The sequence below is a fragment of the Aptenodytes patagonicus genome, chromosome 3 (assembly GCF_965638725.1).
Source record: "Aptenodytes patagonicus chromosome 3, bAptPat1.pri.cur, whole genome shotgun sequence".
NCBI lineage: Eukaryota > Metazoa > Chordata > Aves > Sphenisciformes > Spheniscidae > Aptenodytes > Aptenodytes patagonicus.
The window spans coordinates 54314706-54338981 of record NC_134951.1 but is presented as its reverse complement, the minus strand read 5'-3'; the positions used below and the strand labels follow the sequence as shown (position 1 = coordinate 54338981).

Sequence of the window (24276 nt, the reverse complement as noted above, 5' to 3'; positions counted from 1 at the left end):
TATTACTACTAAAGTTTATAGACTTATTTTTATACTTAGTATATACACTCATATGTGTGTGTGTATATATATATACACACACACAAAGTTCTGCCTGGTAGGTGACACATGGAAAAACACAGTACCAACTACAGAGCCAAACATTTTGTGTATTATGATTTAAAGGGTTTTAAGCATTTGGGAAAGATGTTTCTGATACGGAAGTTAATATCCATTCCTGTGAGAGTTTCTTGTATCTGCTCTACTCCTCCTCGCCTCCCCAATTCCCTGTACTTGTAAGCTGTTAATGGTCAGGGCACACTGCCACATATCCATTTAAGAAATGTATTTGAAGGAAGAAAAGTGTTCTAAATTATTTCAGCCCACTGCCTCCTGAAGTGGCACCCGGGGCACAGTGCACACCAGAGCTCAACTCCCAGCTCAGGAGTCGAGTCTTCCCTGTGAGAACCACCACGTCGAAAATTCACCCTCTGCGACATGGCAGCAGCTCACTCTCACCTGCACCCCGAAGAGCCGAGAAACACGAACAGCCTCTTCTCTGCCTGCAGAGGGGACGGTCCTCAGGACACACCGGACCGGCTCTTTCCTCTCACTCCAGGCTCTACCATTTCCTACCTCAGTACTTGCACGGGTGCGAGGCTAGGCAATGCCCAGTTACCACCAGCACACCGCTTGTGAAAACAGTCTGTGGAGTTTTTCAGGTACCCGAGGCTACCGAGATGGGAAAGTAAACAGAAACACGTAAGCTTGGTGCAGTTACACAACGGCATGAATGGACAGTAGAAAGACTCTCAAAGCAACCAACCCATTTCCTCCCACCTACCCAATTTGAGATTCTTTGCATCTCATCTACAGACGTGCCTTATCTTCTATCCTGCTGTCAGTTAGGGCAGTTACTCCTTTGCTATTGTTTATCATTGATGAGCAGTGATTGGATTTATAGCAAACAATATAGTGTAATTCAAAAGTGCAATTAAAGACTGATCAATGGGATAAAAATGTGTAATGAATTTATTTCCATTATGTGCTCAAAAAGAGAGCGGATAGGGAGTTGAAAGGATTTTTTTCTCTTGGTTCCAGCTTGCATTAGTTTTGTACGAACAGTGCAAGAGAATGAGTTTATCTGAATGCTGGTACAACCGCAAATTAAAATACCAAATGGTAAGAAATATTCTATATGGACACTGCTAGACAGAAGAATTGAATGAAGATAAGCAGACTTTTTATAAAAAGATTTATTAAAAATAAGTTCTTTAAAGAGAAAAAGTGTGACGTATATACATTAAATTGTCAAAAACTTTATGGGGTTTATAATACAATGTATTCCAAACTGAACAAGAGACATTCACTTTTTTTTTTTCTTTAATATGTCATGCTTATTGGGACTTAAGAGCATATGGGAAGAGAAAAAACAACACAACACACAACCATTACAAGCAAAATCTTGAAATCGAGGAGTACTTGCAAAGATAAAACTCAGTGACCAGCATGATGCTATTGTTAAATAAAGACAGAAACCAAGAGTTTATGAATACAGTCTTCAGTCGATACAGTTTATCTGACGACTGCTAGCTTCTGATTAGTTCTTCATTTCTACTGCGAATTAACAGATCTTAGCAAGTGGCTTTGTGTTCTATAAAGGTAGAAGTACTCTGGGGACAACAAAATACCGCCCAAACCCAGGTAAACAAATGCATCTTCTCCAGCTCTATTGCAGTAGCTATCAAAGATTTCTTCTTAGGAAGAGAGTTGCACAATTGCTGGTTTTCTCCTTTAACTCCCCACATCTCTGACAGCCAGAACCACAAAAATAGTTTTTCTTAAAATTATTTTATTTTACAAGAGTGTTTTGCACAAACAGTGACATGACAAACTAACACTTGATTCTGCATGCTTCAGATGACCTCAGCTTCTCATACTCAGAGGTCATATTTAGAACTATATCCTTTCAGCTGTGTCTTCTGAAGATTTCCCATTTTTAGTGCATATATACAGCTAGCTGAGAACTGCGGTATTACAAACGTCTACCCATCCTTACAGCGGAATTCACTCTAATCTCAGAGGTATGCAGACTTCCATCTTTAGATCTTCGTCGCATCCTCTTTAGTCCCATAGTTTAATAAGACCATCCCAGCCACATGTAATGACTTTAGATGTTTCGTGTGGATGCCACACTGCACCGATACAGACTTTATCATGCGCTTTTAATCTGCTGTAGAGTTTTGTTGTCTTCCAGTCCCAGATGTTAAGCTTTCCATCTGCATCTCCAGATATCACATAGCTATATTAAGAGGATTAAAATAAAAGCTGTATCATGTGTGAAGACTGCTTGTATTATAATACTTTTACACTGAGCAATGGAAAAGAGCTTCACCCAGTGAGCTTCCTGTCTGACAGTCTGCAAACGTACCTACCAAAGAATTAGCATTCACGCTGTGCTCTAACGCGCACAAGTCCTGCAGAAGGTGATTCATCAACTGCGAGGTAAATGTGCTAAGCAATGAGATTATACCATACACTGTGTTACTGGAACTAAAGAGGATACATCCATCAGCAAAAGAGAAAGTGCCAGAAGTTTCTCTAAAATTTATAGACACTTCACTTTTTCCTCCAGTTTTGCTGAGGTTATTCTCCAGTTTTTATAGTAATGAAAATCTTACGTACATACAGTGGTAAATGTATGGGCATATTACTAAGCAAACAGGATGAAAAAGACGGGCCTCTGAACAATAAATGAGGATACCCACGCCAGACCTGCAAACTGGGAAAACTGGGCAAGTCCAAATCCCAGGTATTCTAGACAAGTGCATACTGTGGGAATAGACCTTGTGCTGCAGACCATGCGCAAAAAGAGCCAGATGCGAGGCAGAACTGGAAGCCTCCTGTGCTGCACCAGGGCTAGGGTGGGAGACAAGGGGACTCTCTGGATGGTTTAACAGCAGCGTAAATCATCTTTGCAGAATGGGGAATCTGGACTACATGGACTGTTTCCTAAATGGTGCTCAGAGCAACTGCTGGGTATAACTTAGTCCTATCGAATGGCAAGAGCAAACTTTCCATTCTGCTGCTTGACTAGAGAACTCTGTCTGATGCCGAGTTAATAGGATGGCTGTGCATCAACGAATGTTGCAGAGGACTCAAAAAAGAAATTCAGTGTCTGTGCCAGCAAGTTTTAAGATGAAGCTCACTCCCACAAAAACTTACCTCATGTCAGGTGAAAAATCCACTTGACAAGCGTAGCCAGCTACCATGTGACCTTTGAAAATTTTCTTTTTGTTTAATCTGAATCTGTTCTGAGCTCCAAAAATCAGAATTTGGTTATCCATCGACTGGCAAGCCAACCACTTCCCTATAAATGCAATAAACAAAGGTGGTATCAGAGTGCCGCATCTGAAGAAACAGACTTAACTGGAAGGTTTTAAGATATTTTTATAACTTTTCTTGCACTATCTCAATCCAGATTTTCATTATGTATCAGGGTTCTAGGTAGCAGCTGATATTGCTTCTGCCCAGTACAACTGCCAAGAAGCAAAACCTTATGTTTGACAGGATTTGGGATGCCTATTCCTACAAAATGCACTCAGAACTCTAGAACAGCTCTGGCTGTTAAAACAATGTGCTGCATCAACCCCACTGACTTGCTGATAAGTTTTTCAGCTACTGAGTAAGCTTGCTGGTGCACATAATGAAGTAATCCAGATGAGGTAAAAAAAACCATCAGCTGCAATATATTTGATTATCTGTTTTGTGGGTACTCTAAGATGGTCACCTTTTATTTTCTTTGTGGGAAAAAGAGGTCTAAGGTAGACTCAGGAGTTTGAAAATCTTTATAAATTTTTGCAAATATTTAGTATTCTCTGCCCTAATGGAATACAATTTATGAAGATATTTTAGTGAAAGAAAAAACCCAGGCTTTTCTAATCTTAAGTCTATCCCATTTTGTGTCTTGGCAGTGCATTAACTCCTGCCTGAGAATCCAATGATGATGTGCTACAGAACACCACAGAACAGACACTTCTGTCCTGAACTCTGCATATCGTCACTGCCTTTACAGTGTTTTATGCAAACAGCGATAACATAAAATGTGCTGACTTGACTGTAAATCTGACCACGCTTCCAGCTACTAGCTTGGAATTTGAGGATTTTCTCAGCCTCCCAAAGAAACAAATCAAGTGTGTACCCCAAGCATGTTATTCTCCTCTTCTACTTTTTAAAAGGTCTGTTTCCTGCATCACTCAGGAGGAAGATTTTAATTGATGAGATTCATAAATCAGTGCCCCTAAGCAGAAAAGTTCCACATCTGCAAAAATTTCAATCTACTTTTCTTTAAAGGACTCATTTAACTCCAAAATGATGCATGACGTGTCTGGCACAATCTGTAGTGTAACTGTTCCAGAAGAACTTGTTTTGTGTGATATTGGACTACTGTAGGTCAAGATAATGTTAGTTAACATGACAGGTGATATCTTGAGCTGAAAAGATGACTACTTTATCCCTAACATCATTTACTGTCTCATCTCAGAAATCAAATAATCAAATGCTGGCCAGCCAGAACTGGAAAAAGAATGAGAAATCCAGTATTTCAATGTGGAAGAATGAGATGAACTGAAAAACTGGATTAGAACACAGCAAGTTGTGCAATTTCAGAAACAGGGATTGAAATAGGCCAGCTTGGGAAGCTAACATTTTTAAATGCAGCTATCTCTTTCTCCAGAATCTTCCTTTTTATATTAGAAACCCACTTCTCTTGTTAAGAATAAAATATTTACAATGCAAAGCAAATACAATTTGATGCTGATAGCTGGCTGAAAACATTAGCTGTGCAACAAGTTGATCAGCCACTACTCAGCATAATGGGACTGTTAACTGTAAATCTAGCAACACTCTAATAATGTTGACACTAAAGCTATTTAATTTTGGCCAAAACAGATAACAGAAATTTTGTCCTGTTAGAAGGACTGATTACTGGAGGCACTAAACCTTTATCCTCCTTCAGTTTGATACTAATTAAAGAACATAAACACCAGTGAAATATTAACATAGAGAAACAGTGAGATAATTTGGGATTTCTCTTATGAAAGATTTATTTGGGCTATATTCAGAACAGAAAGGAACAGCATTGACATGATCATGTGCAACATCAGTTTCTGCTTTAATGGTGGCACCACAAGGACTGCTGAACTTGCTTAGTACTTTGCAGCCATCGTCAGTTCCCACCATTGTTTCTCTTAATATTTTAAATACAGCAAAGAGCACAGAGTAGCTCTATGAAAAGAAAGAGTCCTTTTGCCCTGTCTGGATGACAGTCTAAATTTAAATTGATACAGTTATCCTGATATAACCCCTCATTTTGACATACTTGTTCTTCTTAAGACTTTTAAATCAAAACCAGATCCAGTCCAATCTTTGAATAAATGCACACACTGATTTGGGGGGGGAGGGTAGTGTGGGGTGGCAGGGGGATGCAACGTGGCAACATCACAGAGGTATAATCAGTAAGACTTGCCTACGTAAACTAGGCCTAAGAAGGCAGTAAAGTGTTAACCTACCATTTGGAGACAAAGTCACGGCTGGCATCGAATGCATACTTGGCTCAGCTATGTATTTGAAGTCTACAGGAATGTCCCTGCAAAAGGAAGAAGTATGTGTTTCATGAAGACATGGAGGTTTTCCAAAGGGCTGCCTCCAGTCAGCTGACGTACTCAGCCACTGAACCATGGAGAGCGTATGGTGGTGTCCAAAGGAAGAACGTGCAAAAGTTCAAAAATATTACAAATGCCCACCTAGAGGGCTCCAGCTGTGGAGCCATCTACAGGATAACCTCCAATAGAGTGAATTTACCCCCATCAAATGACCCAGAGTCTAAAGCAGAATCATAATTCCAATTGTTAAGAGTAAAACTGTAACACAAAGATACTCTATTGCCTCCAGTTTAACTGCAGCTCTTACAAAATTCTTATACAGGTAGCAAGAACAGACTGATACATGCATGTGTCTTATTGGAATGTCTTACTGACTTGAGTTTTGTTTTAACTAGAATATTTCTGACTTTTTTCTTTTTTTTTTTTTCTTTTTTAAAGGAAAACAGGAGTCTCTCTCTCTGACAATGCCCTTTTCCTCCTGATCTCCCCAAATGGGATGCCAACCAGTTCCAAATGTTCACAGCTGAACTGAACTGTGAACTTTCTTGTCTCGATTCCATACAGGACAGTGCCAGTGTATGTTTTAATAAGAACATATGCTGTCCTGTACAAAGGCTTGTGGACCTAGGGAAAAAACAAGTACAGTCTAATCCTTACTCTGCAGAACTGTCATTTGCTTTTGACTATATAAATTGAATTACTAATGGGCCATGCATATTCACAGTATTCCTCATACCCTACACTAGAAGGCTGGTAAAAAGGGAAGGCATGCATGTGTCTTTCTCATTAAGCAAAAGAAATCTCCAGCAGAAAACAGATTTGATTAATGTATTCAGCAGAAAACACATACAAGATGTTCTGTAGCAACATTCATTAATACAATGGGGATGGTTATGACTTCATTGTCTAATTCGCACAGCAGAAGAGCTGCTGGGACACTATCGGAGCAGAGAGCGTGGGTGGCTGCCTTGTACTTGCTGACCGAGCCTTGCTGGATGGCAATATGGTTGACATTAGCAAGGTAATTACAATTCTATTTTATTGTAGTGTAAGTTACTTCCCGTCATCCTGTGTTAAGTAATGTGCGCATGGGCAGCGGGGTGAGAAGCTGCTCTATTGTCAGGAAGCAACACAAATGCTCCTGCGAGTTAAGTGTTAAAATCATTTACCCCTCTGCCTGAGAAGGGCAACCCACTTAACACACTCTGTGGATAAGAGCACGCGCAGGGGTAACTGGCTTCCGAACAGGCAGACCTAAGACTACTGTTGGACAGTGAACCTGTAAAGGAATAACAAGAAGTCCGTATAATCTCTGAGGCTGACCAACATGACAGCACAGGAAGTGCAGCCCCCCGTGCCCCATCCTACCCTTTTGCACCAATACCCAAACAGCTTCAAAGCCCACCTGCAAGAGGACAGAGGACACAAGGTCATCGCTGCAGTAAGGCCAGATCCTGATCAACTCCCAACATCCAACACTTCCTCAGCCCACCGGTCATCTGGAGTCCTCAATGCCAGGTAAAAGCAATCTCATTGGAAGCCCCATTAAAAAAGTCTCATCACAGAAGATACATCTCCAAATGCTGAATTGTACTGCAGTGAGAACTTTAAATGCAGCACAGGTTGTCCTGCCTTTTCTCCCTTCACAAATGATGGCAGGCTCAGCTACTGGAATTTATTCAAGACAGCTCTGCTTTATGTTGAAGCCTACCAGACACACTTAGGACAGCTGCAGGATATGCTGCATTAAACTATTAAGCAGAATAAAGAGATACATTTATGTTTCACGTTTGCTTCCAGTCAAATTGCTAAATAAGTGATATCAGCCTGCTGCCTTAAAAAAAAATTTAAAAAAAATTACCAAGAAAGATGCTGTCATGGCTGCCTGACCTCAAAACTCATGTGATATATCGCTTGTTCAAATTTTTTAAATTTAAAGATCTTCAAGTCCTCTCCCCACTTCATAGCATTTCAAAGGTTGAAAAGTTCTAAATATCAAAAGTAATATCTGCTAGCCAAGATTTAGAAATGTGATACTCTGGGGTTCTAGCACAACTTCTTCCCCAAGCAGGAGAGAGAAAAACCCTTTCTAAAGAATAAAGAAAAAAACCCAAACCCAACCCAATCCAATTTTGGGATCTGCACATCATGAAGAGCTCCCTCAGGAGCCTACTGTATCTCTACTAGGAACAATGGAGAGAAAAGGCCTGCTGAGGGGTATGGTTTTACAGACATGACAAGGTTCCTAAGCCTGCCAGGATAATAGCTAAACTACCAGCGTACAGTTCTTGCTTTGCTAGCTGACTTGAAGGTAAAAGGAAATAAAAGCCTCCAAGGTCAATCGTCCAAATCATTTCACTGTTTATCCAAGTAGGACCAGATGCATACGAAGCAGACATAGACAAAATAACATTTTGCATTTCTAGAAGAAAGAACACAGAATACGATACCCCTGTCAACTTTAATATCACTGCTGTAATGATAACAATCACATGAAATGCAAAAGCAGACAAATTTTAAAGTACTCCCATTAAGACTCCTAAAGAAACCATTTCATCTGCAAGAGTCTGTCCTATATTCGCAGTCTGAACTTTCAGCAGCCAACCAACTGCAATTCAGTGTACAGCACAGTGAAATCTATGCATGGGATGAACTCCTGGGGAAAGGAGATTTAAATTCTCAGGGGAGAAGTTCCCCACTGTGATGAAGTCTGACATGGCATCCCATTACCAGCCCTGGCCAAGTCAAAGTGTTTACAAAACATACTACAAAATTCCTCTAGACAATTGAAGCTAAGCAATTAGACCAGCTTCAGTTACTGTCTTTTAAGGCCCTACTCAGGTCATAATTACTTCTGCTTTGTTTCTGTAGGATACCGAAGAAGTATTGCGCTGAAGAACATATAAGGAAACATGCCAAAAGGTGCAGTAACCAAATCACCCTAAGTTGCAAATAATTTTCCTTACAAATTTAGGAAAAAGAGATTTGAGGTGCAGCATGAAATAATTTGCCATGGAAGCTTTCAAGCTCCAAAAGCTTCTGTACTGAATACATTAACTTAGTTTTAACGTATTGTAAAAATCTGGATCTTGAAATTATAGAAATATGCCTACAGACCGATTAACATATATCATAGCAGGTTGTGAAGAAAGGTTTTCAAGTTGTGCCTAGGAAGACAGCATTACATTTGCTTTTTATAAAACAAAAAAAAATCCTCGACGACTGTATTACAGAATATTGCCTACAGTTGAGTTCCCTATTATCTGAACAAGGGAGCTTTCTTCAGCATACAGCAAGCTAGTATGTATTTTTTTCTTCAGAAGGAAAAAAACTTCTGCTACTGGAACAATCAGGTTGCAATGTTCCCATGCCAGAACCTTTTTGCCTTTGCTGCTCTTCCCCACAGAGTGACTAAATCCACCCACTTTGCTATTTATTTCAGCCATCAACACAAAGCTCACAAAACAAGGGCAATCCAATCTCAAGGAAATAACAGATTTGTGCAAGTGAGATCCTCCTCCCACTCACCAGAGAGGAGACACTCCTTAGCAGATATGGTATTGTAAAGATTTTTCTTTAAGGAGCTCAGTAAATACATGGGACTAATTATGAAATACTGAACAGAGGCTCTCTTGGAGTGACATATGGTGACAGCACTACATGTCTAGCCTAAGCCTGGGTTCCCAGACTTTGGTCATTACCACCGCTGCTACTGGCAATGATAGCAGCCGATCACAGACACGCTGAGGGTTTTGCTGGCTGCTTGGGTAACATTAAAATACCACAGATTGGAGTCTCTTGTCTAGGTGTTTAAAAAAAAAAAAAAAAAAAGAAGCTAGGAAGGAACTGATTAGTCACAGAGCTGTTGAACTAGCATCCATATTGTGCAACAGCTTTGCATGTGTGAACGGCAAAATGAAATGGATACCTAAAGATATGGGAGTGATTATTTCAAAAAGAAATTTGAAATCCTAGAGAAATCTTCAGAGTCCTAAGCTGAAAAATCTTAGTACCTAGAACCTTGTGGAAAACATTTCAGATAGGAGAGATTTGGTTTCTCCCCAGATATGTTAAAAATTGGAAGCCATTTAAAATGATGTTTTTATGAGTTTTTCTTAGATAGACTTTCACTTTTCTGTCATCTATTGTATTCATACTGTGGGTATCAATGATGGCCAAAAACCCCAGACTACCAGAAAACCAGAAATGAAGCTACACTAAACTAGCCATGTCATACATGGGCCAAATATTATATAATACTATGCACATCCAAGTTCAAAGCTTTCAAAAGCGACACACACTAATGTAACAGAGCAGGCATTTCTTTGAAAGATTAATTTAAGGGCTAATACACCCTTGGGGAAAAGAGAGAGAACAGAGATCACTAATAGAGTGCAACGTGCTTCAGGCTGACAGGGCTGTTTTATGCTTTCTTTGGGAGAGAAGGAAATCTGTGAAGTGTCTTGAGCATTAAGCCAGGACGGGTTGGTTAGCATTCAGCAACGTGATAGGAAGCAACTGGTTTTAAAGATTAAAATCTCTAGAGAAATGATTCTAAAAAGATAAATTATTAATAATTAATGCTAAAAATAAATACAGCCCAATGCCCATATAAAATCTGCACCAATAAAACAGAGGCTATTTAAGACATTTTACTTCGCATACAGTGATTTAGGTTTTCAAAATTTTCAAAAAATTTTTCAAAAGTTTTCAAAAATTGCAGTACAGTAGGACAGTAATTCACTATTAGACATTAAGAATGATTTCAAAGACATTGAAAGTATTATACTAAGATTTTGGAAGGGATGTTTCCTTTCACTGGACAAAAATGTTTAAGAACTAGACTGAGTGGCAGTATGCAGGAGTTTGCAGAGTATATGCCCAACTTCAACAGTTACCAGAAATTAGCAACAACAATAGCTGAGATTGTTCTGGTTCTACTTTATTGTGAAACGTTTTAGCTACTGCATATATAATTACATAAAAAATTGTAGAAATTTAAATTCAGCTCTTCTTCAGCTAGCTAGAACTCAGTACACTCCAGTATCCTATGTGCTACGTATACTTTTAAAAATAAACTCTCTTCTCAGTTTGCTCATAATAGACTTCAAGTTAAAATTCAAATTTTTAAACTTACCATTCCCAGACTCTTAAACTCTTGTCATCAGACGTACTCACAAACCTTCTATTTTCATCCACAAACACAATGGTGTTGACAGCTCCCAAATGCCTATCATATTCCTGCACAATCTCACCACTTCGAATATCCCACTACAAATAAAAAAGTCAGAATAAGACCTTGTTTTTACTAAATATTGTAATTTTTAGAGGAAGAGATATTAAGTAGACATACCTGCACAATTTTCTTATCTGACATTCCTGCAACAAAGAGATTTTGTTTATCTTCATCAGGATTGAACTTGACACAATAAGGAACCTTCCTGTTTGTGAATCTTGAAATACACTGCCCTGCAACAGACAAGCCATTCACAGCACGTCAGGTTGGAAGTTCTATGGGCTGATTAGTTCTTCGCAGATATTGATAAAAACCATTCATTCTACATTTACTTTACTAACAGCAGGAAATATTTGTTTTAAAGCCCTTGAGAGGATTAGAGGGTAGAATCTACCCTGCTCTTTGATTATACTTTCACATTTGTATGCACGCACCTGTATAAACACATACATATACAAACTATTCCGTACCATTACTACAGCTTTCCAAACAATATCACTGCTCAGTACCCTGTATGTCATCAGGACATATCAAGGACATCAGGACTGGTCAGGATATCACAAGCTGACCACTGTCTTTGCATAGCATCACCTCCTTAGGATCAGAGGTCTTCTTGACAAGAAACTTAAACTCAGGCAAGAATTCCTCAATCCTAAGCCTAGAAAAGGATAACAGTAATCCAACTGCAAAACAAACCACTGACCTCTTCTCCTAGCCTCAGCCATAAATACCCTAATTACATGTTATCCGTAACTTACAGGAGCCTGTTGTAGTCCGAAAGCGTAATACATTTTTCAGGTGTCTAAATAACTGAGTTCAGACTCTGAAGAATTTGACTTATACCTTTCTGGCTGTCACCTGTATGTGACTAGTGGCACTGCTAACCAAAGAAAGCTAACGTCTTTTTTCAACATGGAAACTTCCTGTCTTAGGAACAGACTTACGTTTTAAAGAATATTGACAAAATCTACCCTGTATCTTTTTAGCTTAAGAAACTATTTGGAGCAGAATGTTACAGAGTATCTCCCAGGCAGTTCTGTGACAGCATCAGACCTACCCTCCATTCCCTATACCAGCAGCTCAATTTCTACCACCTTTTCTTATTTGGACTGCTCTTCAAGTTCAGGTTAACCAAAAGATCAAGTGAAATAATTCTAGATTAAGAATATTTAGGTCTAAAGTGTAATTTCATTACTTAATTTTATGCCTGTAAATGTAAACATGCAATTAACTGATTTGGTAAAATTTCGTCTTTTTGCTGAAAATTGTTCTGGCATTACAAGTAACTATCAAACTTCTCAAATAAAAAGGTATATGAAATACAGGTATATAGGTAGTGTCAATTGCACCATTACAGATAACAACTAAACATTTAGGAAAAAAGACTATTCATCCTGTAATGAAAGCCTAAACACTGAACTACATGACAATATTAAGGACAATTGGAAACAACCTGACTGACTGATAATATATCTTGATATTTACTATTAATTAAACACAGTGCCAAATAACAGCATCTACAAATACAAGCCTACCTGTTTCAGTGTCCCAGAGTTTAAGATAGCGGTCATATGCAGCACTAAGAAACCGAGTGCCAGCATTATTAAAACAGATGTCTCGAACAGCTTTACTATGTCCTACAAGATAGGAAAAATGCAATGATAAACTTTTATCCATTCATGTTTAGAATTAATGGGGTTTTTTTAAAACATTATTCAAGGTAAATGCTCCAGTCTTTAACAATGCAAAGATATTTCCTTATTGAAGTTCTTCATGAGCACTAGTAAAGAATGATTCAAGTGAGAAAGAAAAAGTAACTCCTAAAAAACGCTGAGAATAAAACCCCCCAAACCCCACACCTCTAAAGCACTGGAGAGAGAAACAATAGCATTGCACAGAACCAACCACTGTGCATCATTCATAAACTGATACACAAGCAGAACAAGCAGGTACTGTTGGCTTCAAAGATTGTTCTGGTCACAGTTAAGAGCTGCAAGAGAAGTATAAAATACTGTAATAAATGTCAACATCTAATGAAAAAGGAGACACAAACACTACAGGACATACATTTAAAGGAGAAACATTTAAAATTAGAAAACAGGTACAAAATATGGGAAATATTAGATCAGAAAATTAAGAATGCTTTCATCTGGTGTTAACCTTGCTACCCCTCAACCCCAATACTTTCATCTGACCACTGCATCAGACTTGTAGGAGATCTCTTTAGTTAAAATATTGGCACAGTAACTTAAATATATCAAAACAGCAGGTGAATCTGGTTGATAATAAGGACCTTTTGAGAAAAACAGTCAAACTGTTCAGAAAGAGCAGTCTATTGAAAGAGAACCTTTTTTGAGCCATTATCTTCACCACACTGCTGTCATCAGAAATATTAGGTGACAAAAGACTTCTTTGTTGTTACTCAACTTATATTCACTCAGTGTTCTAGAAATGTTCCCATTTCAAAAGGGGAATCAGATGCTTTTGTTCTGCATTCAAGGCTGCTAAGAAGTTTGCATTTCTCTGTCTCTCTCAGCTACCTGCTTTAAAAAGCACCTGTTACATGAACAAAGACGGCACCCTGTAAAAAAAAAAAAAATCCCATGCTTTTGCACTAGAAACTCAGTACAGAAGAGACTATCTATTTAAGGTGGGATCATCAGACCACAAGATGCCCTCACTGCAAAAATACACAGGGCTACTGTTCTCAACATGAAGATGGGGCAATTTAATTTCACAATTTTGCCTTTGGAAGAGTCTTGCATAAAGTATTGATGACTGCAGTACACTGATGTTTTGTTTTAAGGGTCGTAAGGTGTTATACGTCAACATTAAATTGCTTGGAATAATGACAAATGTTCACTAAAAACTTGCACCTTTTTCAATTCTTATTGCCAAGATTATACTGAATACCATTTGCCTTGGATGCCTACAAGTCCTCTCTATGATAAATTACTAAGCTAACCTAAATCATATCCTTCCACGAAGTTGTTTTAAATATACATCAGTTTAAAAAAAAAAAAAAAGACTATTACCAATAAATGTTCGTAGACATCTTCGATCACCATATACTTCCCATAGCTTGGAAAAAAAAAAAGGGATGGGAAAAGATGTCAATTGTTAAACAATAATGATGCTGAAATTAAGCGCAAACATATATGGCAACATCTTTTAAGAAACTAATTACAAACATATGACATCTACTGATTAATCACAACTATCTACCCAGGAATTCACAAGAATGCTCTGTCACCTTGTTACCAAAACCCCCTTAAAATAACTAAAAACCCCATGCCATATTCCGACTATAAAGCCCTAAGGTTTTGCTAGTAAAAAAAATTATCAGCTTTCTAATATGATGTATACTGGACTAAAATGAGATTAGTTCAAGACCACAAATGCTTTAGTAAAACACTTCAGCAGAAACCTATTGCTAGTTGTAAAACTAGGCTTCACAGAAAATGAATTATTATAATAACAAGGGCAATAACCTGAGGAACTTGTGACCTTCTAAATGCTATTACTAAATGATTAACACTGTTCTAATACCCACAGTCTTGTGTATTATTTCTAGCTTTGTTCCAATGAATTTGTAACTTAAAAATCAAGTGAGAAAAATAAAAGTAACACAGACAAAAGGCATTTGGTAGAAATACCAAATGTTTAAGTATTTCAAAACGCATTGTCTGTATTTGATGATGATATAAAATATATACATGAAAATAGAAGAATAACTCACCTTAATTTTGCAATCCATAGAGCAAGACAACAGTATATGTCCAGAGAGAGGAAACAATCTAACTGCACTGACACCCTGTAAACAAGGACAAAATTAAACAGTAAGTGGAGCATCTAGATATTTCCTCAGTTCACTTGCCCTCTTTTCTAAGCAAAAAGCTAAAGCTTATCTTCATAAAATATAAAGATACTGTATCTTGAAAAGAAATAACCTACTGACATTCCATTTTAGAAAGAGCAATGCATTTTGAACAATTGTTATTGGCAACAAATGGATTCACTTCAACAGCTGTATATATACCCTCCTTCAACACTCACACCATTACTGTGGTAAACACAGCAAAGAAATACAAATTGCGGGTTTGGGCAACCGTTTTTCCCAGCTTTTCTAGATTTGTCAGCCCATCTTTCTTTTGCTTCTCTCATCGATATCATTATTCATCTCTTGTTTGAAGGAAAAAGCTCTTTTACGCATCAGTCTGTTCTAATAGAATAATAGGCAGAGGAGTGACTAGACTTTGGGGAGGAGATGTTATTCTGGAAAGCACTGATAGTTGCAGCTACAAGCTCTTTGATGCAGCAATCATTGAAGAAGAGTTCAGAGCTGTGACTCAACTAAAAAAGGGTAAAAGCCAGAAGTGTTCTGTGTCCTCCTTTCTTCCATCTTTCAGATATCATTAAGGTGCTGTCCATTGCAGCACAGCATATTCCCCCAAGCAATACTGAAAGTTAGAGGCAAAAGAAGCAGCAAATTGAGTATAGGCTTTACAAATCTGATCGGTGAAACACTTTTTTTAATACCAAAATTATGTATATAGTTACGGGCTCTGGCACAAGAAGAAACTGTACATGTTAAGTAGCATCATAAAAAAAACCTCTTAACAAGGCAGACCTCTCAAAGGTAATAACTGTATTTGGGAATCCTGTAATGCTGATGCATCATAATCACAAAACCTATGTAACTTTTCATAAGTTTGATATGAAACAGCCCTTAAGTACTTTTACTATTAAAAAAAAAAAAAAAAGCAGCATTTTCAGGGATCTCTAGAATTAGCCTTACTCTTATTCACGTGGTAGTTTAGGAAATAACTCCAAGTCCCACAGAAGTCACTGAATAATATTTGTCCCTTTAAAGGAGGTCAGGAAGTCACTATGTTCATGAAAAAGTATATGCAGGTAAACAACTGCATTTGAGCAGGCAAATACCTTGTATGACTGTGTAATGCAACCAATTACACGTATAATGTGGTAAAGACGAAAATACTCCTTCCTTCTACTGATACTTCAGTTTTATAGAAGTTACTAGCTTCAGACACAAAGTGAAGTGGGTTTTTATGATGCACGCTCACAGCCACGAATTCCTACCTTTGTATGTCCAGACCACACATGGATTTGTTTCTTTGGAAGATAGCACTTCTCAGGTGGCACTGTAGAACGTAGATTAACTCCAACATCTTGAGGGACATGAAGATAAGATCTTCCCTGATAGTCATACATTTCCTTAACTGAAAGGGTAAACACAGAATTCTGAGAAGCCAAGAGCCTGTATTTTAAGAGGTTATAATCTTTGAAAGGCTCGACAGCCTCACGCAATTAAGGTTATTATCAACACAGCTGCTATGCTGTGAAGTGGGAGGGAATGAAGAAAAAAAAAAAGAAAAACCCACTTCATAGGACACAGATGTGGAATCTTATTGGACATCAGTTAAGCTCAAATTAAGTCATTTCAGCAAAGTCTGCTTGAATCTGATAATCTGAACATTAAGACAATCTCCCCCCTACACATCTTACTCATCATCAAACAGCAAGAGAGTTCCTCCAGCCAGCAAAGGTTTGCTTACACTAACTCTACACAGATTATAATGTGCAACTCTAACCCTGGCATTTGCTTGCAATTCATATTCAGCCAGCTCTGTGCTGTGTCAGTGACATCAACAGAATTACAAACCAGAGAAAAAGAGATCCATTTGGCCAGTGTGAACCAATATAGGTCAGCGGTAGTCAACAGCTCTTCTTTAACTAGATTTAGGAAGTGATTGGACAGTCAGATGTGCAGGGATGCATTCTGCATAGAAATGGATATTTCAGAGTAGACTTGTATTGGAGAGCCATGACATTAAGCTGCGCACTGATTAAATTAATTTCTCAGTTTCTGGGTTATTGTTATGGCAGTTTTGGTTGTACAAGTGACCTCCTGCACAGTATCAATGTTTACACGTCTACAAAATGGCATATTTCTGGAATGTTTGTGTTTGAGAAGATTAAAGTTTATCTTGTAAGGTCTTTCACCATGAAACTTCAGCTAGAGACCACGAAAAGTTGGATACAAAATAATTATTCTATAGGAGGCTCAGTGGCTAAAATTTCAGGTTTGTTATGCTTGTCACTATTCAATAAATAGTCATGATCTACTACATATAAACAGAATGAAGCACTGATGTCAGCAACAATCTCATAGCCACTTCTTCTTTAATGCCTATAAGAAAGGATGCTCCAGCTGAGCCTGGCTGTAGAAAGCGGTAAACAAAGAGAGACTTGGTTTACCTAACCATCTGTGCCAAGCAACATGAGGCAGGACTGTTTTGCATGCAGAGAGTTGAAGTAAGTTTCCAAAAATCACTTAACTTTACTTACCAAACCATTTTCTTTGAAGGTACCACATGCTATAGGCTTCCATAGGGTAATTATTTGATACACAATTATTCATAGTATGACAGCAAGAACATTTACATTAAGAACTGAGGAAGTATAAAGTCCAAGTGATTTTCTAAATTGTATGTAAGCCATAACTCAAAGTACTACCTGCTGATGAAAGTACTGGAACATAAAACTGCAGTAATTCTGAAGCTGAAATTAAGCTAAACTCATAACTTTAAAATGTTTGCTCTGTAAAATAGGAAAGGGATATGTGCGTCTAATACCATTAAAAAAATAAATAAATAAAACCAGTACCCTGAAAGATGACTTTTCCACGCTGCTCTTCACAGTATGAAGTGGAATTAGTCCAAGTTTATCTCTTTCCCTGTCCTTTATGCTTATTCATGTGAGCACTATTATCTCCAATACAGAAACATCAAGGTGCCTCAGCAAAACTGCTGAGGCTGTCTGCCATCCTTACTAATTAACACAGCAGGTAAGAAAACACAGTGAGCAAGAAAATGAGAACAGGCAGGAAGATGCCATTACCATGTAATATAGTCTTCTCCTCTCCAGGTTTATCATCTTCTAGTTTTCCTCTCTTCTGCCTCTTAGCTGTTATTTCATCCAACTCCTTCTGTTCTTCCTGGAAAAATAAAACATGATCTTGACTTTTAAAAACTCAGTGTTCAGAATCACATAACAAAATCCAGAACTGCACTACTGTTTACTTACTATTAAGAACACATTTGCTGAATGAGATTAGAAATATTTGTAAGCATCAATAAAGAGAGTACCTTTATGAAAACCAGAGTAATTTCAGTGTACATAGTATTTAAATCTTTTAAAAAGCTATCTTTTTATTCATAGACTACAGCTAAACATCGCTGACGGAACAAGAAGGATGTTTGTTGGTTGGAGAGGGGTTTTTTTGGGGGGGTAGTTGTTTTTCTGTTTGTTTTTTTCTTTTCTTTTTCAAACAAGTTTTACTTTCAGTTCTTTTCAAGCTGCTTCTGTTTATAAATGTCTTTTAATCAGACTCTACACACAACACACAGATACCATTAATTTTATTTCCAAACAGCCTTGCAAATAACTGAATGCAGAATATTCGGAACACCTTATTTGGACATATCACCTGAAATGTTTCTACCACCCTAAAGCATAGCATGGATCTTCTGCTTGGAAAGACTACTAGTGCAGCTGGATCTCTGTTACAACTACTGCAATGTACTAACAATTTGTATCTATTGTGCTAAAGTAGCACTTACTTCTGATGGTTTGGCTACTTCTTTTTCATCAACGTACTTCGCCCATGGTCCCAGGAAACCATCAATATTAGATGCATCATTCTCCTTGAATTTCTTCCTTTTTTCAATTTTCCTTTGTCCCGTTTCAAACACTGTTAAACCTGAAGAAAGAAACAATGCACTGCCTAGCTGCTAGCACAGAATACAACACCATAGGTCACACCATAGTCAGTTTAAGAGAAAGAAACCACCACCACTCCTTCCAATACACACAGCAAAATGGAAAAAGCATTTGAGCAAAACTGGCCAAAGCATTGCTAACTTTTCTAACTATGAACACTGCTAACTATGTACAGTGGCAGAGGAACCACTTAAACTGTGTGTCATGGTTCGTTAGAGTATTTAATCATGCAAGTACGCATGCATTTTTAACAATCTGCAGACTGTATGAATACATCAATTTTCATACTTTAAATAGTGCAGTGCTTGAAAGAGTAGTCCTAACAGTTGGCTTCTGATCCCCCTCACCTCTCTCTGTTTCTAAAAAAACCCCCCAAAACCAAAATAAGACAAGTCTCCCAAAACCCCAACCACAACTGTGTATTTTAATTTAATAAAAAGTCATAGAATGGTTTGGGTTGGAAGTGACCTTTAAAGGTCCTGCAATGAGCAGGGACATCTTCAACTAGATCAGGTTGCTCAGAGCCCCGTCCAACCTGACCTTGAATGTTTCCAGGGTTGGGGTATCCACCACCTCTCTGGGCAACCTGTTCCAGTGCTTCACCACCCTCAGTGTAAAAAGTGTCTTCCTTATATCTAGTCTAAATCTACCCTCTTTTAGCTTAAAACCATTATCCCTTGTCCTATCGCTACAAGCCATATTAAAAAGTCTGTCCCCATTGACATGGTCATCTACCTCCAACAACTATCTTGTTCTTCCATATAAATGCTAGCTTTTGACAAATGCTGTGCTCTCAGAATTCCATTTGTCAAAACCATTAAACAATATAGGTATGGGAGGAAAAAAAATTAAAGTTAAAAGATGTTAACGTAATGACTTAAAAGTTTTTCAAAAGGTTGTATATACAATTATGTGCAATTTTCAAACAATGTTTTCCTACAGCATCAGTAATACTCAACTAGTGCAAGGGAGCCAAAAAGAGCTTTGTATAAGCAATGGGAAATAGGCAATGTAAAAATTAAAGTAATGATCATATGAAGGAATTGTACATTAATGAAGAGTTTTCTTAAAATAAATTTCTAAAATTCCATTATGAAAAGGTTATTTTTTTATTTTTGAAATTATTTAATCTTAGCCATTTCTGTCTAGTGTCTGTAGCTGCTATACCAAAATAAGTCTATGTTCTTTATCTTACTTTGGAAGGAAAGAGTGAAATAACCTTGGATATATTCCATGAAAGAGGACACAGAAATAGAGAACCTTTGCATACACATGTGAATAAGATGTTAGAAAAAGGCAAGGGAAAGCATAACTGTAAAGTTTACACAGGTACAATTTTCCAATGCAAAGAAGTCACTTTGAGTGTTAAATATCTTGTATCAAAGTATTAATTACAAACCCCATGCCTCTGGTAGTCAATCCTCCCAGTGGCACTATGCCTTTACCATTTGGCAACCTTCCAATGGTTTTTCTTTTCCTAATAACCCAAACAGCTTAACTCTGCTAAGCAGAGGGAACATGCAATTTGCAACAGAATGCTAGAGATTGCGTGGAGTGATCAGTTTGCTAGAGTAGCACAGTTAAGGTGATTAGCCCAACATACAAGTATCCTAATGCAGACATATGACAATTTTAGCTAAGACAGAATTTAAGAGGACCGAAAAACTCTGTTTCAAATATACAGATCAATTCTATTCATGTAATGGCACATGCTGGGTTCCAGTTACAAATCCTAATTTGAAATCTGACATAGTGATAACCTGAAATATTTGCTACTTCAGGAAAACAAAGCCCCCAATATCCCTCTTCACATTACAATTGCAACACGTCTTCATTTATTGTGTCTTTGGACATGGGTAAGTCTCTCATAATTCCTTCCTTTGCCGATACCTATTCCATTTATTACTGAAGAAGAAATGGAAAGTCATCAGTTGCAAGTCATTTATACGAGATTCTGAATTATTTACCTTGATTTTTTTCAGCTTCTTCTACAGAACCAATATATTTGGTAGCAACTTCAGGGTTATCTATAGAGGGATCTAATGCATAACCTAGAACAAGAGGAGAAATAAAATACTGTTATTTCAAGCTTTTTAGTTTTGTACAACTTTTATTACTCTGCCCCCACCCCCACTCCATGAAATTTTTTCCTGTTGGCTCTCAAGGAGCTAGGGATGAGGAAGGGTTGATAATTTGAAATCCCATCCACTTTTCACTTGGCCTGAGTATTAAGAATACTACGAAGTATTAGCTTGAGGCCCTTGAGTATGCACTGCTGCCAGAATGCTTAACTTTGCACAAGATAGAGAAGCAAATAAATATAATAGGCAACGGTTAACATAAGACACAAAGGGAGGGTAGTCACAGGAAGCAAAGTCACAGAACCTTTCTGGTGGGAAGGGACCTCAGGAGGCCCCTGGCCCAACACCCTACTCCAAGTGAGGTCAACACTGAATTCAGACCAGTTTGCTGTAATGCAAACATTAGATTTTGAAATGCCATAGCAACCTCTTCTTGTTGTAACATGGCATAAGGGAAAGACTAGCTCAAAATCTTATGTTAGTGACACGTGATTTTAAACAGATGCTGCTTTAGTTCAGGGCACGGTTCCTTGGTTTGCAAAGCCAGTAAGTCACACTGAAACCAGTCTGTTGCTGCTGCACACAGAGAGCCTTCTGGCTTCAGCAGCAGCCTCTGGCCCCGCAGCCCCCTGCACTGCCCACTACCTCCACTGGGTCAAAGAGAGTGCTACTCATCTCTGGCAGTCCTGGGGATGGCAGCAGCTGGAAGGAAGAGGACAGAAATGGGGAAAAAAAATGAAAGCAAATGAAGTTTTCTAGGGCTTTGTGCATATTCTGTCTCCCCCTGCAGAAATTATTTTATCCTCCTCCTGCCAGAGCTGGGAAGGCTCGTTCATTCAACTTGAAAGCAGTTGCTTTAACTAATGTGGATGGTATCAGAAGCAGCAGCAATGGCCTTTAATTTTTAAAAGAATTAAGTATTCACACCTTCATTTCCTGATTACGGCTATTGAGTCTCATTAAAAAAAAACCAACCCAAAACCTGCTGCATTTACTCTTACAAATAATTTAGAAAGTGTACCAGCATTTCATAGATATTCAGGATAATAACAATTTTTGATACTGAGGTTCTCATTTTAATACACATATCTTACAGTTTTTCTCCATTTCTCCTGAAGCTGATAGCATGATCTTACGAGAATAAGACAGATGAATAAATTAATCTAGTTTCCAAGAACAGGTGCACTGAACAGTTACTGACCACCATGGCTTTTTTTTTTGGGAAAGACTGCACCCTGGTGGACATATCACCAATTTTTATCAAAAATTATTCAAGTGACAAAATGTCCCTTGAGGACCCAATGAGAATTTCTCCATATCAGGAAGGAAAAAAAAAAGGAAAAAAAAAAAAGAAAGAAGCGATGAAGATATTAAACCACCAGTAAAACACAAAATCAAAGAAATCCTACACCATACAATCTAATTCTTATATTTTTGTTGATTCACAGAGACAATCAAGAACAGTGGGAGATTACCCAGTCCACCCCAGAGACCAACGGCCCATAAAAGCACTTGGGTGCATATAAGTTAAGAACCTATCAACATCATCCCAATAGCCAAAGGAGGTCATCTCCCCAGCCATTTCTCAGAAAGACTACTGTCCTAGAAGATGGTCCAGTTCAATTCTTTTTAGATGCTGGGGGAAAAAAAAAGAAGTTATTGAAATTAGTAGAAGAGCCGTTCCAAGAACACAGCAAGTGTTCACATACAAATGGAGCAATCCACCTGCAGACCAACTCTCAAGCTTCAAACCTGGTAAGACCCAGTTGTGGAACAACCTATGCCCAGACGCTCCATCAGTATGATATAGGGAGAGAAGTATATACCAATGCCCTCTTACGAAATATAAATTCCCACTATACCTAAACCAAACAACAAAAAAATTATTCTAGACTATTATTAGGATTTACTTCCATGGATAACCAAACTGAGCAGACACTGCAATTAGACTTTTGCTAATTTAACTGCCTGCTTTTATTAAGCCCCACTATTTCAATGAGTTCTTTTCCATGCTATAAGGTTTCTGTTAAAAGCAGAGAGATATTACTTTGGATTTATGTCAAAATCAATACAGTGGTTTCCTTGTCCTCCAACTGTATTGACGCAGTCTCTGGGACTCTATTTGCTCGGCACTTGCATAAGAGGGACAGTATTCTAATGAATAGGGCCCCTGGGCCAAGCACAGCTTCCCGTGGAAGCGGAGACTTCTTATATCTGGGTTGAATTTGGTCCAGCATCATTCCCATAGAAAAGCTCTGAACAATTTCTACTTTCTAGTGGATATGTGAATAAGAATCTTTTCTTTCTGGCTGAGACTCCTAAATGCAGCTGCAAAAGACAGCTTGCTTTTATCCTACTCAGCTGGTATGCCATATAATGTGCCCTGACTTCTACATCTCCTTCAATTTTATTTAGGAGGTAGATATTTCATGCCACGTTTTAGCAAAGAAAGGTACAATTATACCTACATCCGTAACTTCAAGTGCACCTGAAAATGGCTGCTTAAATAATCAGACTTTGATGTGCATTCCAGAAAGACAGCTAATTAAAGTATGTTTACACCAAACTGTGCAATGCAGCATACAGAGACCCAAGGTAGCTCAGGTATGCGGAAAAATACAGCTGGACTAACCCATTCTGACTGCACTGGCCTCTCTGCAGAATCAAAGTAATCACAGAATAAAGTGCCTACAATTGTAAGAGGTAATAGTGACTGTAGGTGTTGCACGTAACATGAATAGATGAAAAAAATCAGAAGTGTTATTTCCAAGTCAGACTCATTTTAAGCTCTTAAAATATCAGTCTTACTGATGAAGTAATCCTGTTATAGCCAAGTTGCTGAATACTCATGAAGAGCTTTGAGATTCACGGACAGAAGACTGTTTCTTATTAAAAAGGACATGAATATCTTGTGAAGGAGAGATTTTAAAATACTAAGTGCTGCATGAATGAAGCAGTCCACTTCTAGGATGAGTACTGATGCTGAAATAGCTATGAAATTATTTTTCTACCATATTCATGAACAGTTTGTGTGCAGCATGTAAAAAATAATCCGTAATTCTGCTTCACACTGAAAATTTATATATGCCCACATAATTAAGGAGAGTATATTGCCTTTTGTTTTTTTTAAATAAACAATGCTCAAAAGGGAATTTTCAAGAACAGAGACTGCTTCTGCTGAGGGTACAGATATAGGAGAATAAACAAGTGCTTGTATTTTAGGACTTCCTAGTCTTTTTAACCATGCTCCAAGGACTACAACATTGGAAAAATAATGCTAGTTAAGCTTTTGGCCATTTACATCATAATGGCTTCTGAAGAGAAATTTGTTTTTCTAGAGAGAAAGCCTTCTCTTTAATAGCTGAAATTATATAAGAAGATTGCCTTACATCAATGGATTCAAAATAGGGTACATTACCTACGACTGCAGATGCAAAACTGGTTACCAATTAAAAAAAGGTCAAACTCTCACAGAGTAATTATTAATGGCTTTCCATCAAACTGGGAGAGT

At 37.9% G+C, this 24276-nt stretch overlaps 1 protein-coding gene across 1 annotated transcript in view; it reads right to left on the bottom strand.

The window, feature by feature from the left end:
- Positions 1-1811: 1811 nt before the first annotated feature.
- Positions 1812-24276, bottom strand: part of CDC40 (cell division cycle 40) — a 42267-nt gene continuing 19802 nt past the window's right edge. The window contains exons 4-15 of the mRNA XM_076333410.1: positions 20652-20735; positions 18525-18664; positions 17803-17899; positions 15982-16121; positions 14618-14692; positions 13914-13959; positions 12414-12515; positions 10996-11111; positions 10780-10913; positions 5550-5626; positions 3205-3349; positions 1812-2281 (exon numbers count right to left, since the gene is read on the bottom strand). Of these exons, the coding sequence (XP_076189525.1) occupies positions 2104-2281; positions 3205-3349; positions 5550-5626; positions 10780-10913; positions 10996-11111; positions 12414-12515; positions 13914-13959; positions 14618-14692; positions 15982-16121; positions 17803-17899; positions 18525-18664; positions 20652-20735 (1334 nt within the window). The 3' untranslated portion in view covers positions 1812-2103. The remainder of the gene's footprint in view (positions 2282-3204; positions 3350-5549; positions 5627-10779; positions 10914-10995; positions 11112-12413; positions 12516-13913; positions 13960-14617; positions 14693-15981; positions 16122-17802; positions 17900-18524; positions 18665-20651; positions 20736-24276) is intronic.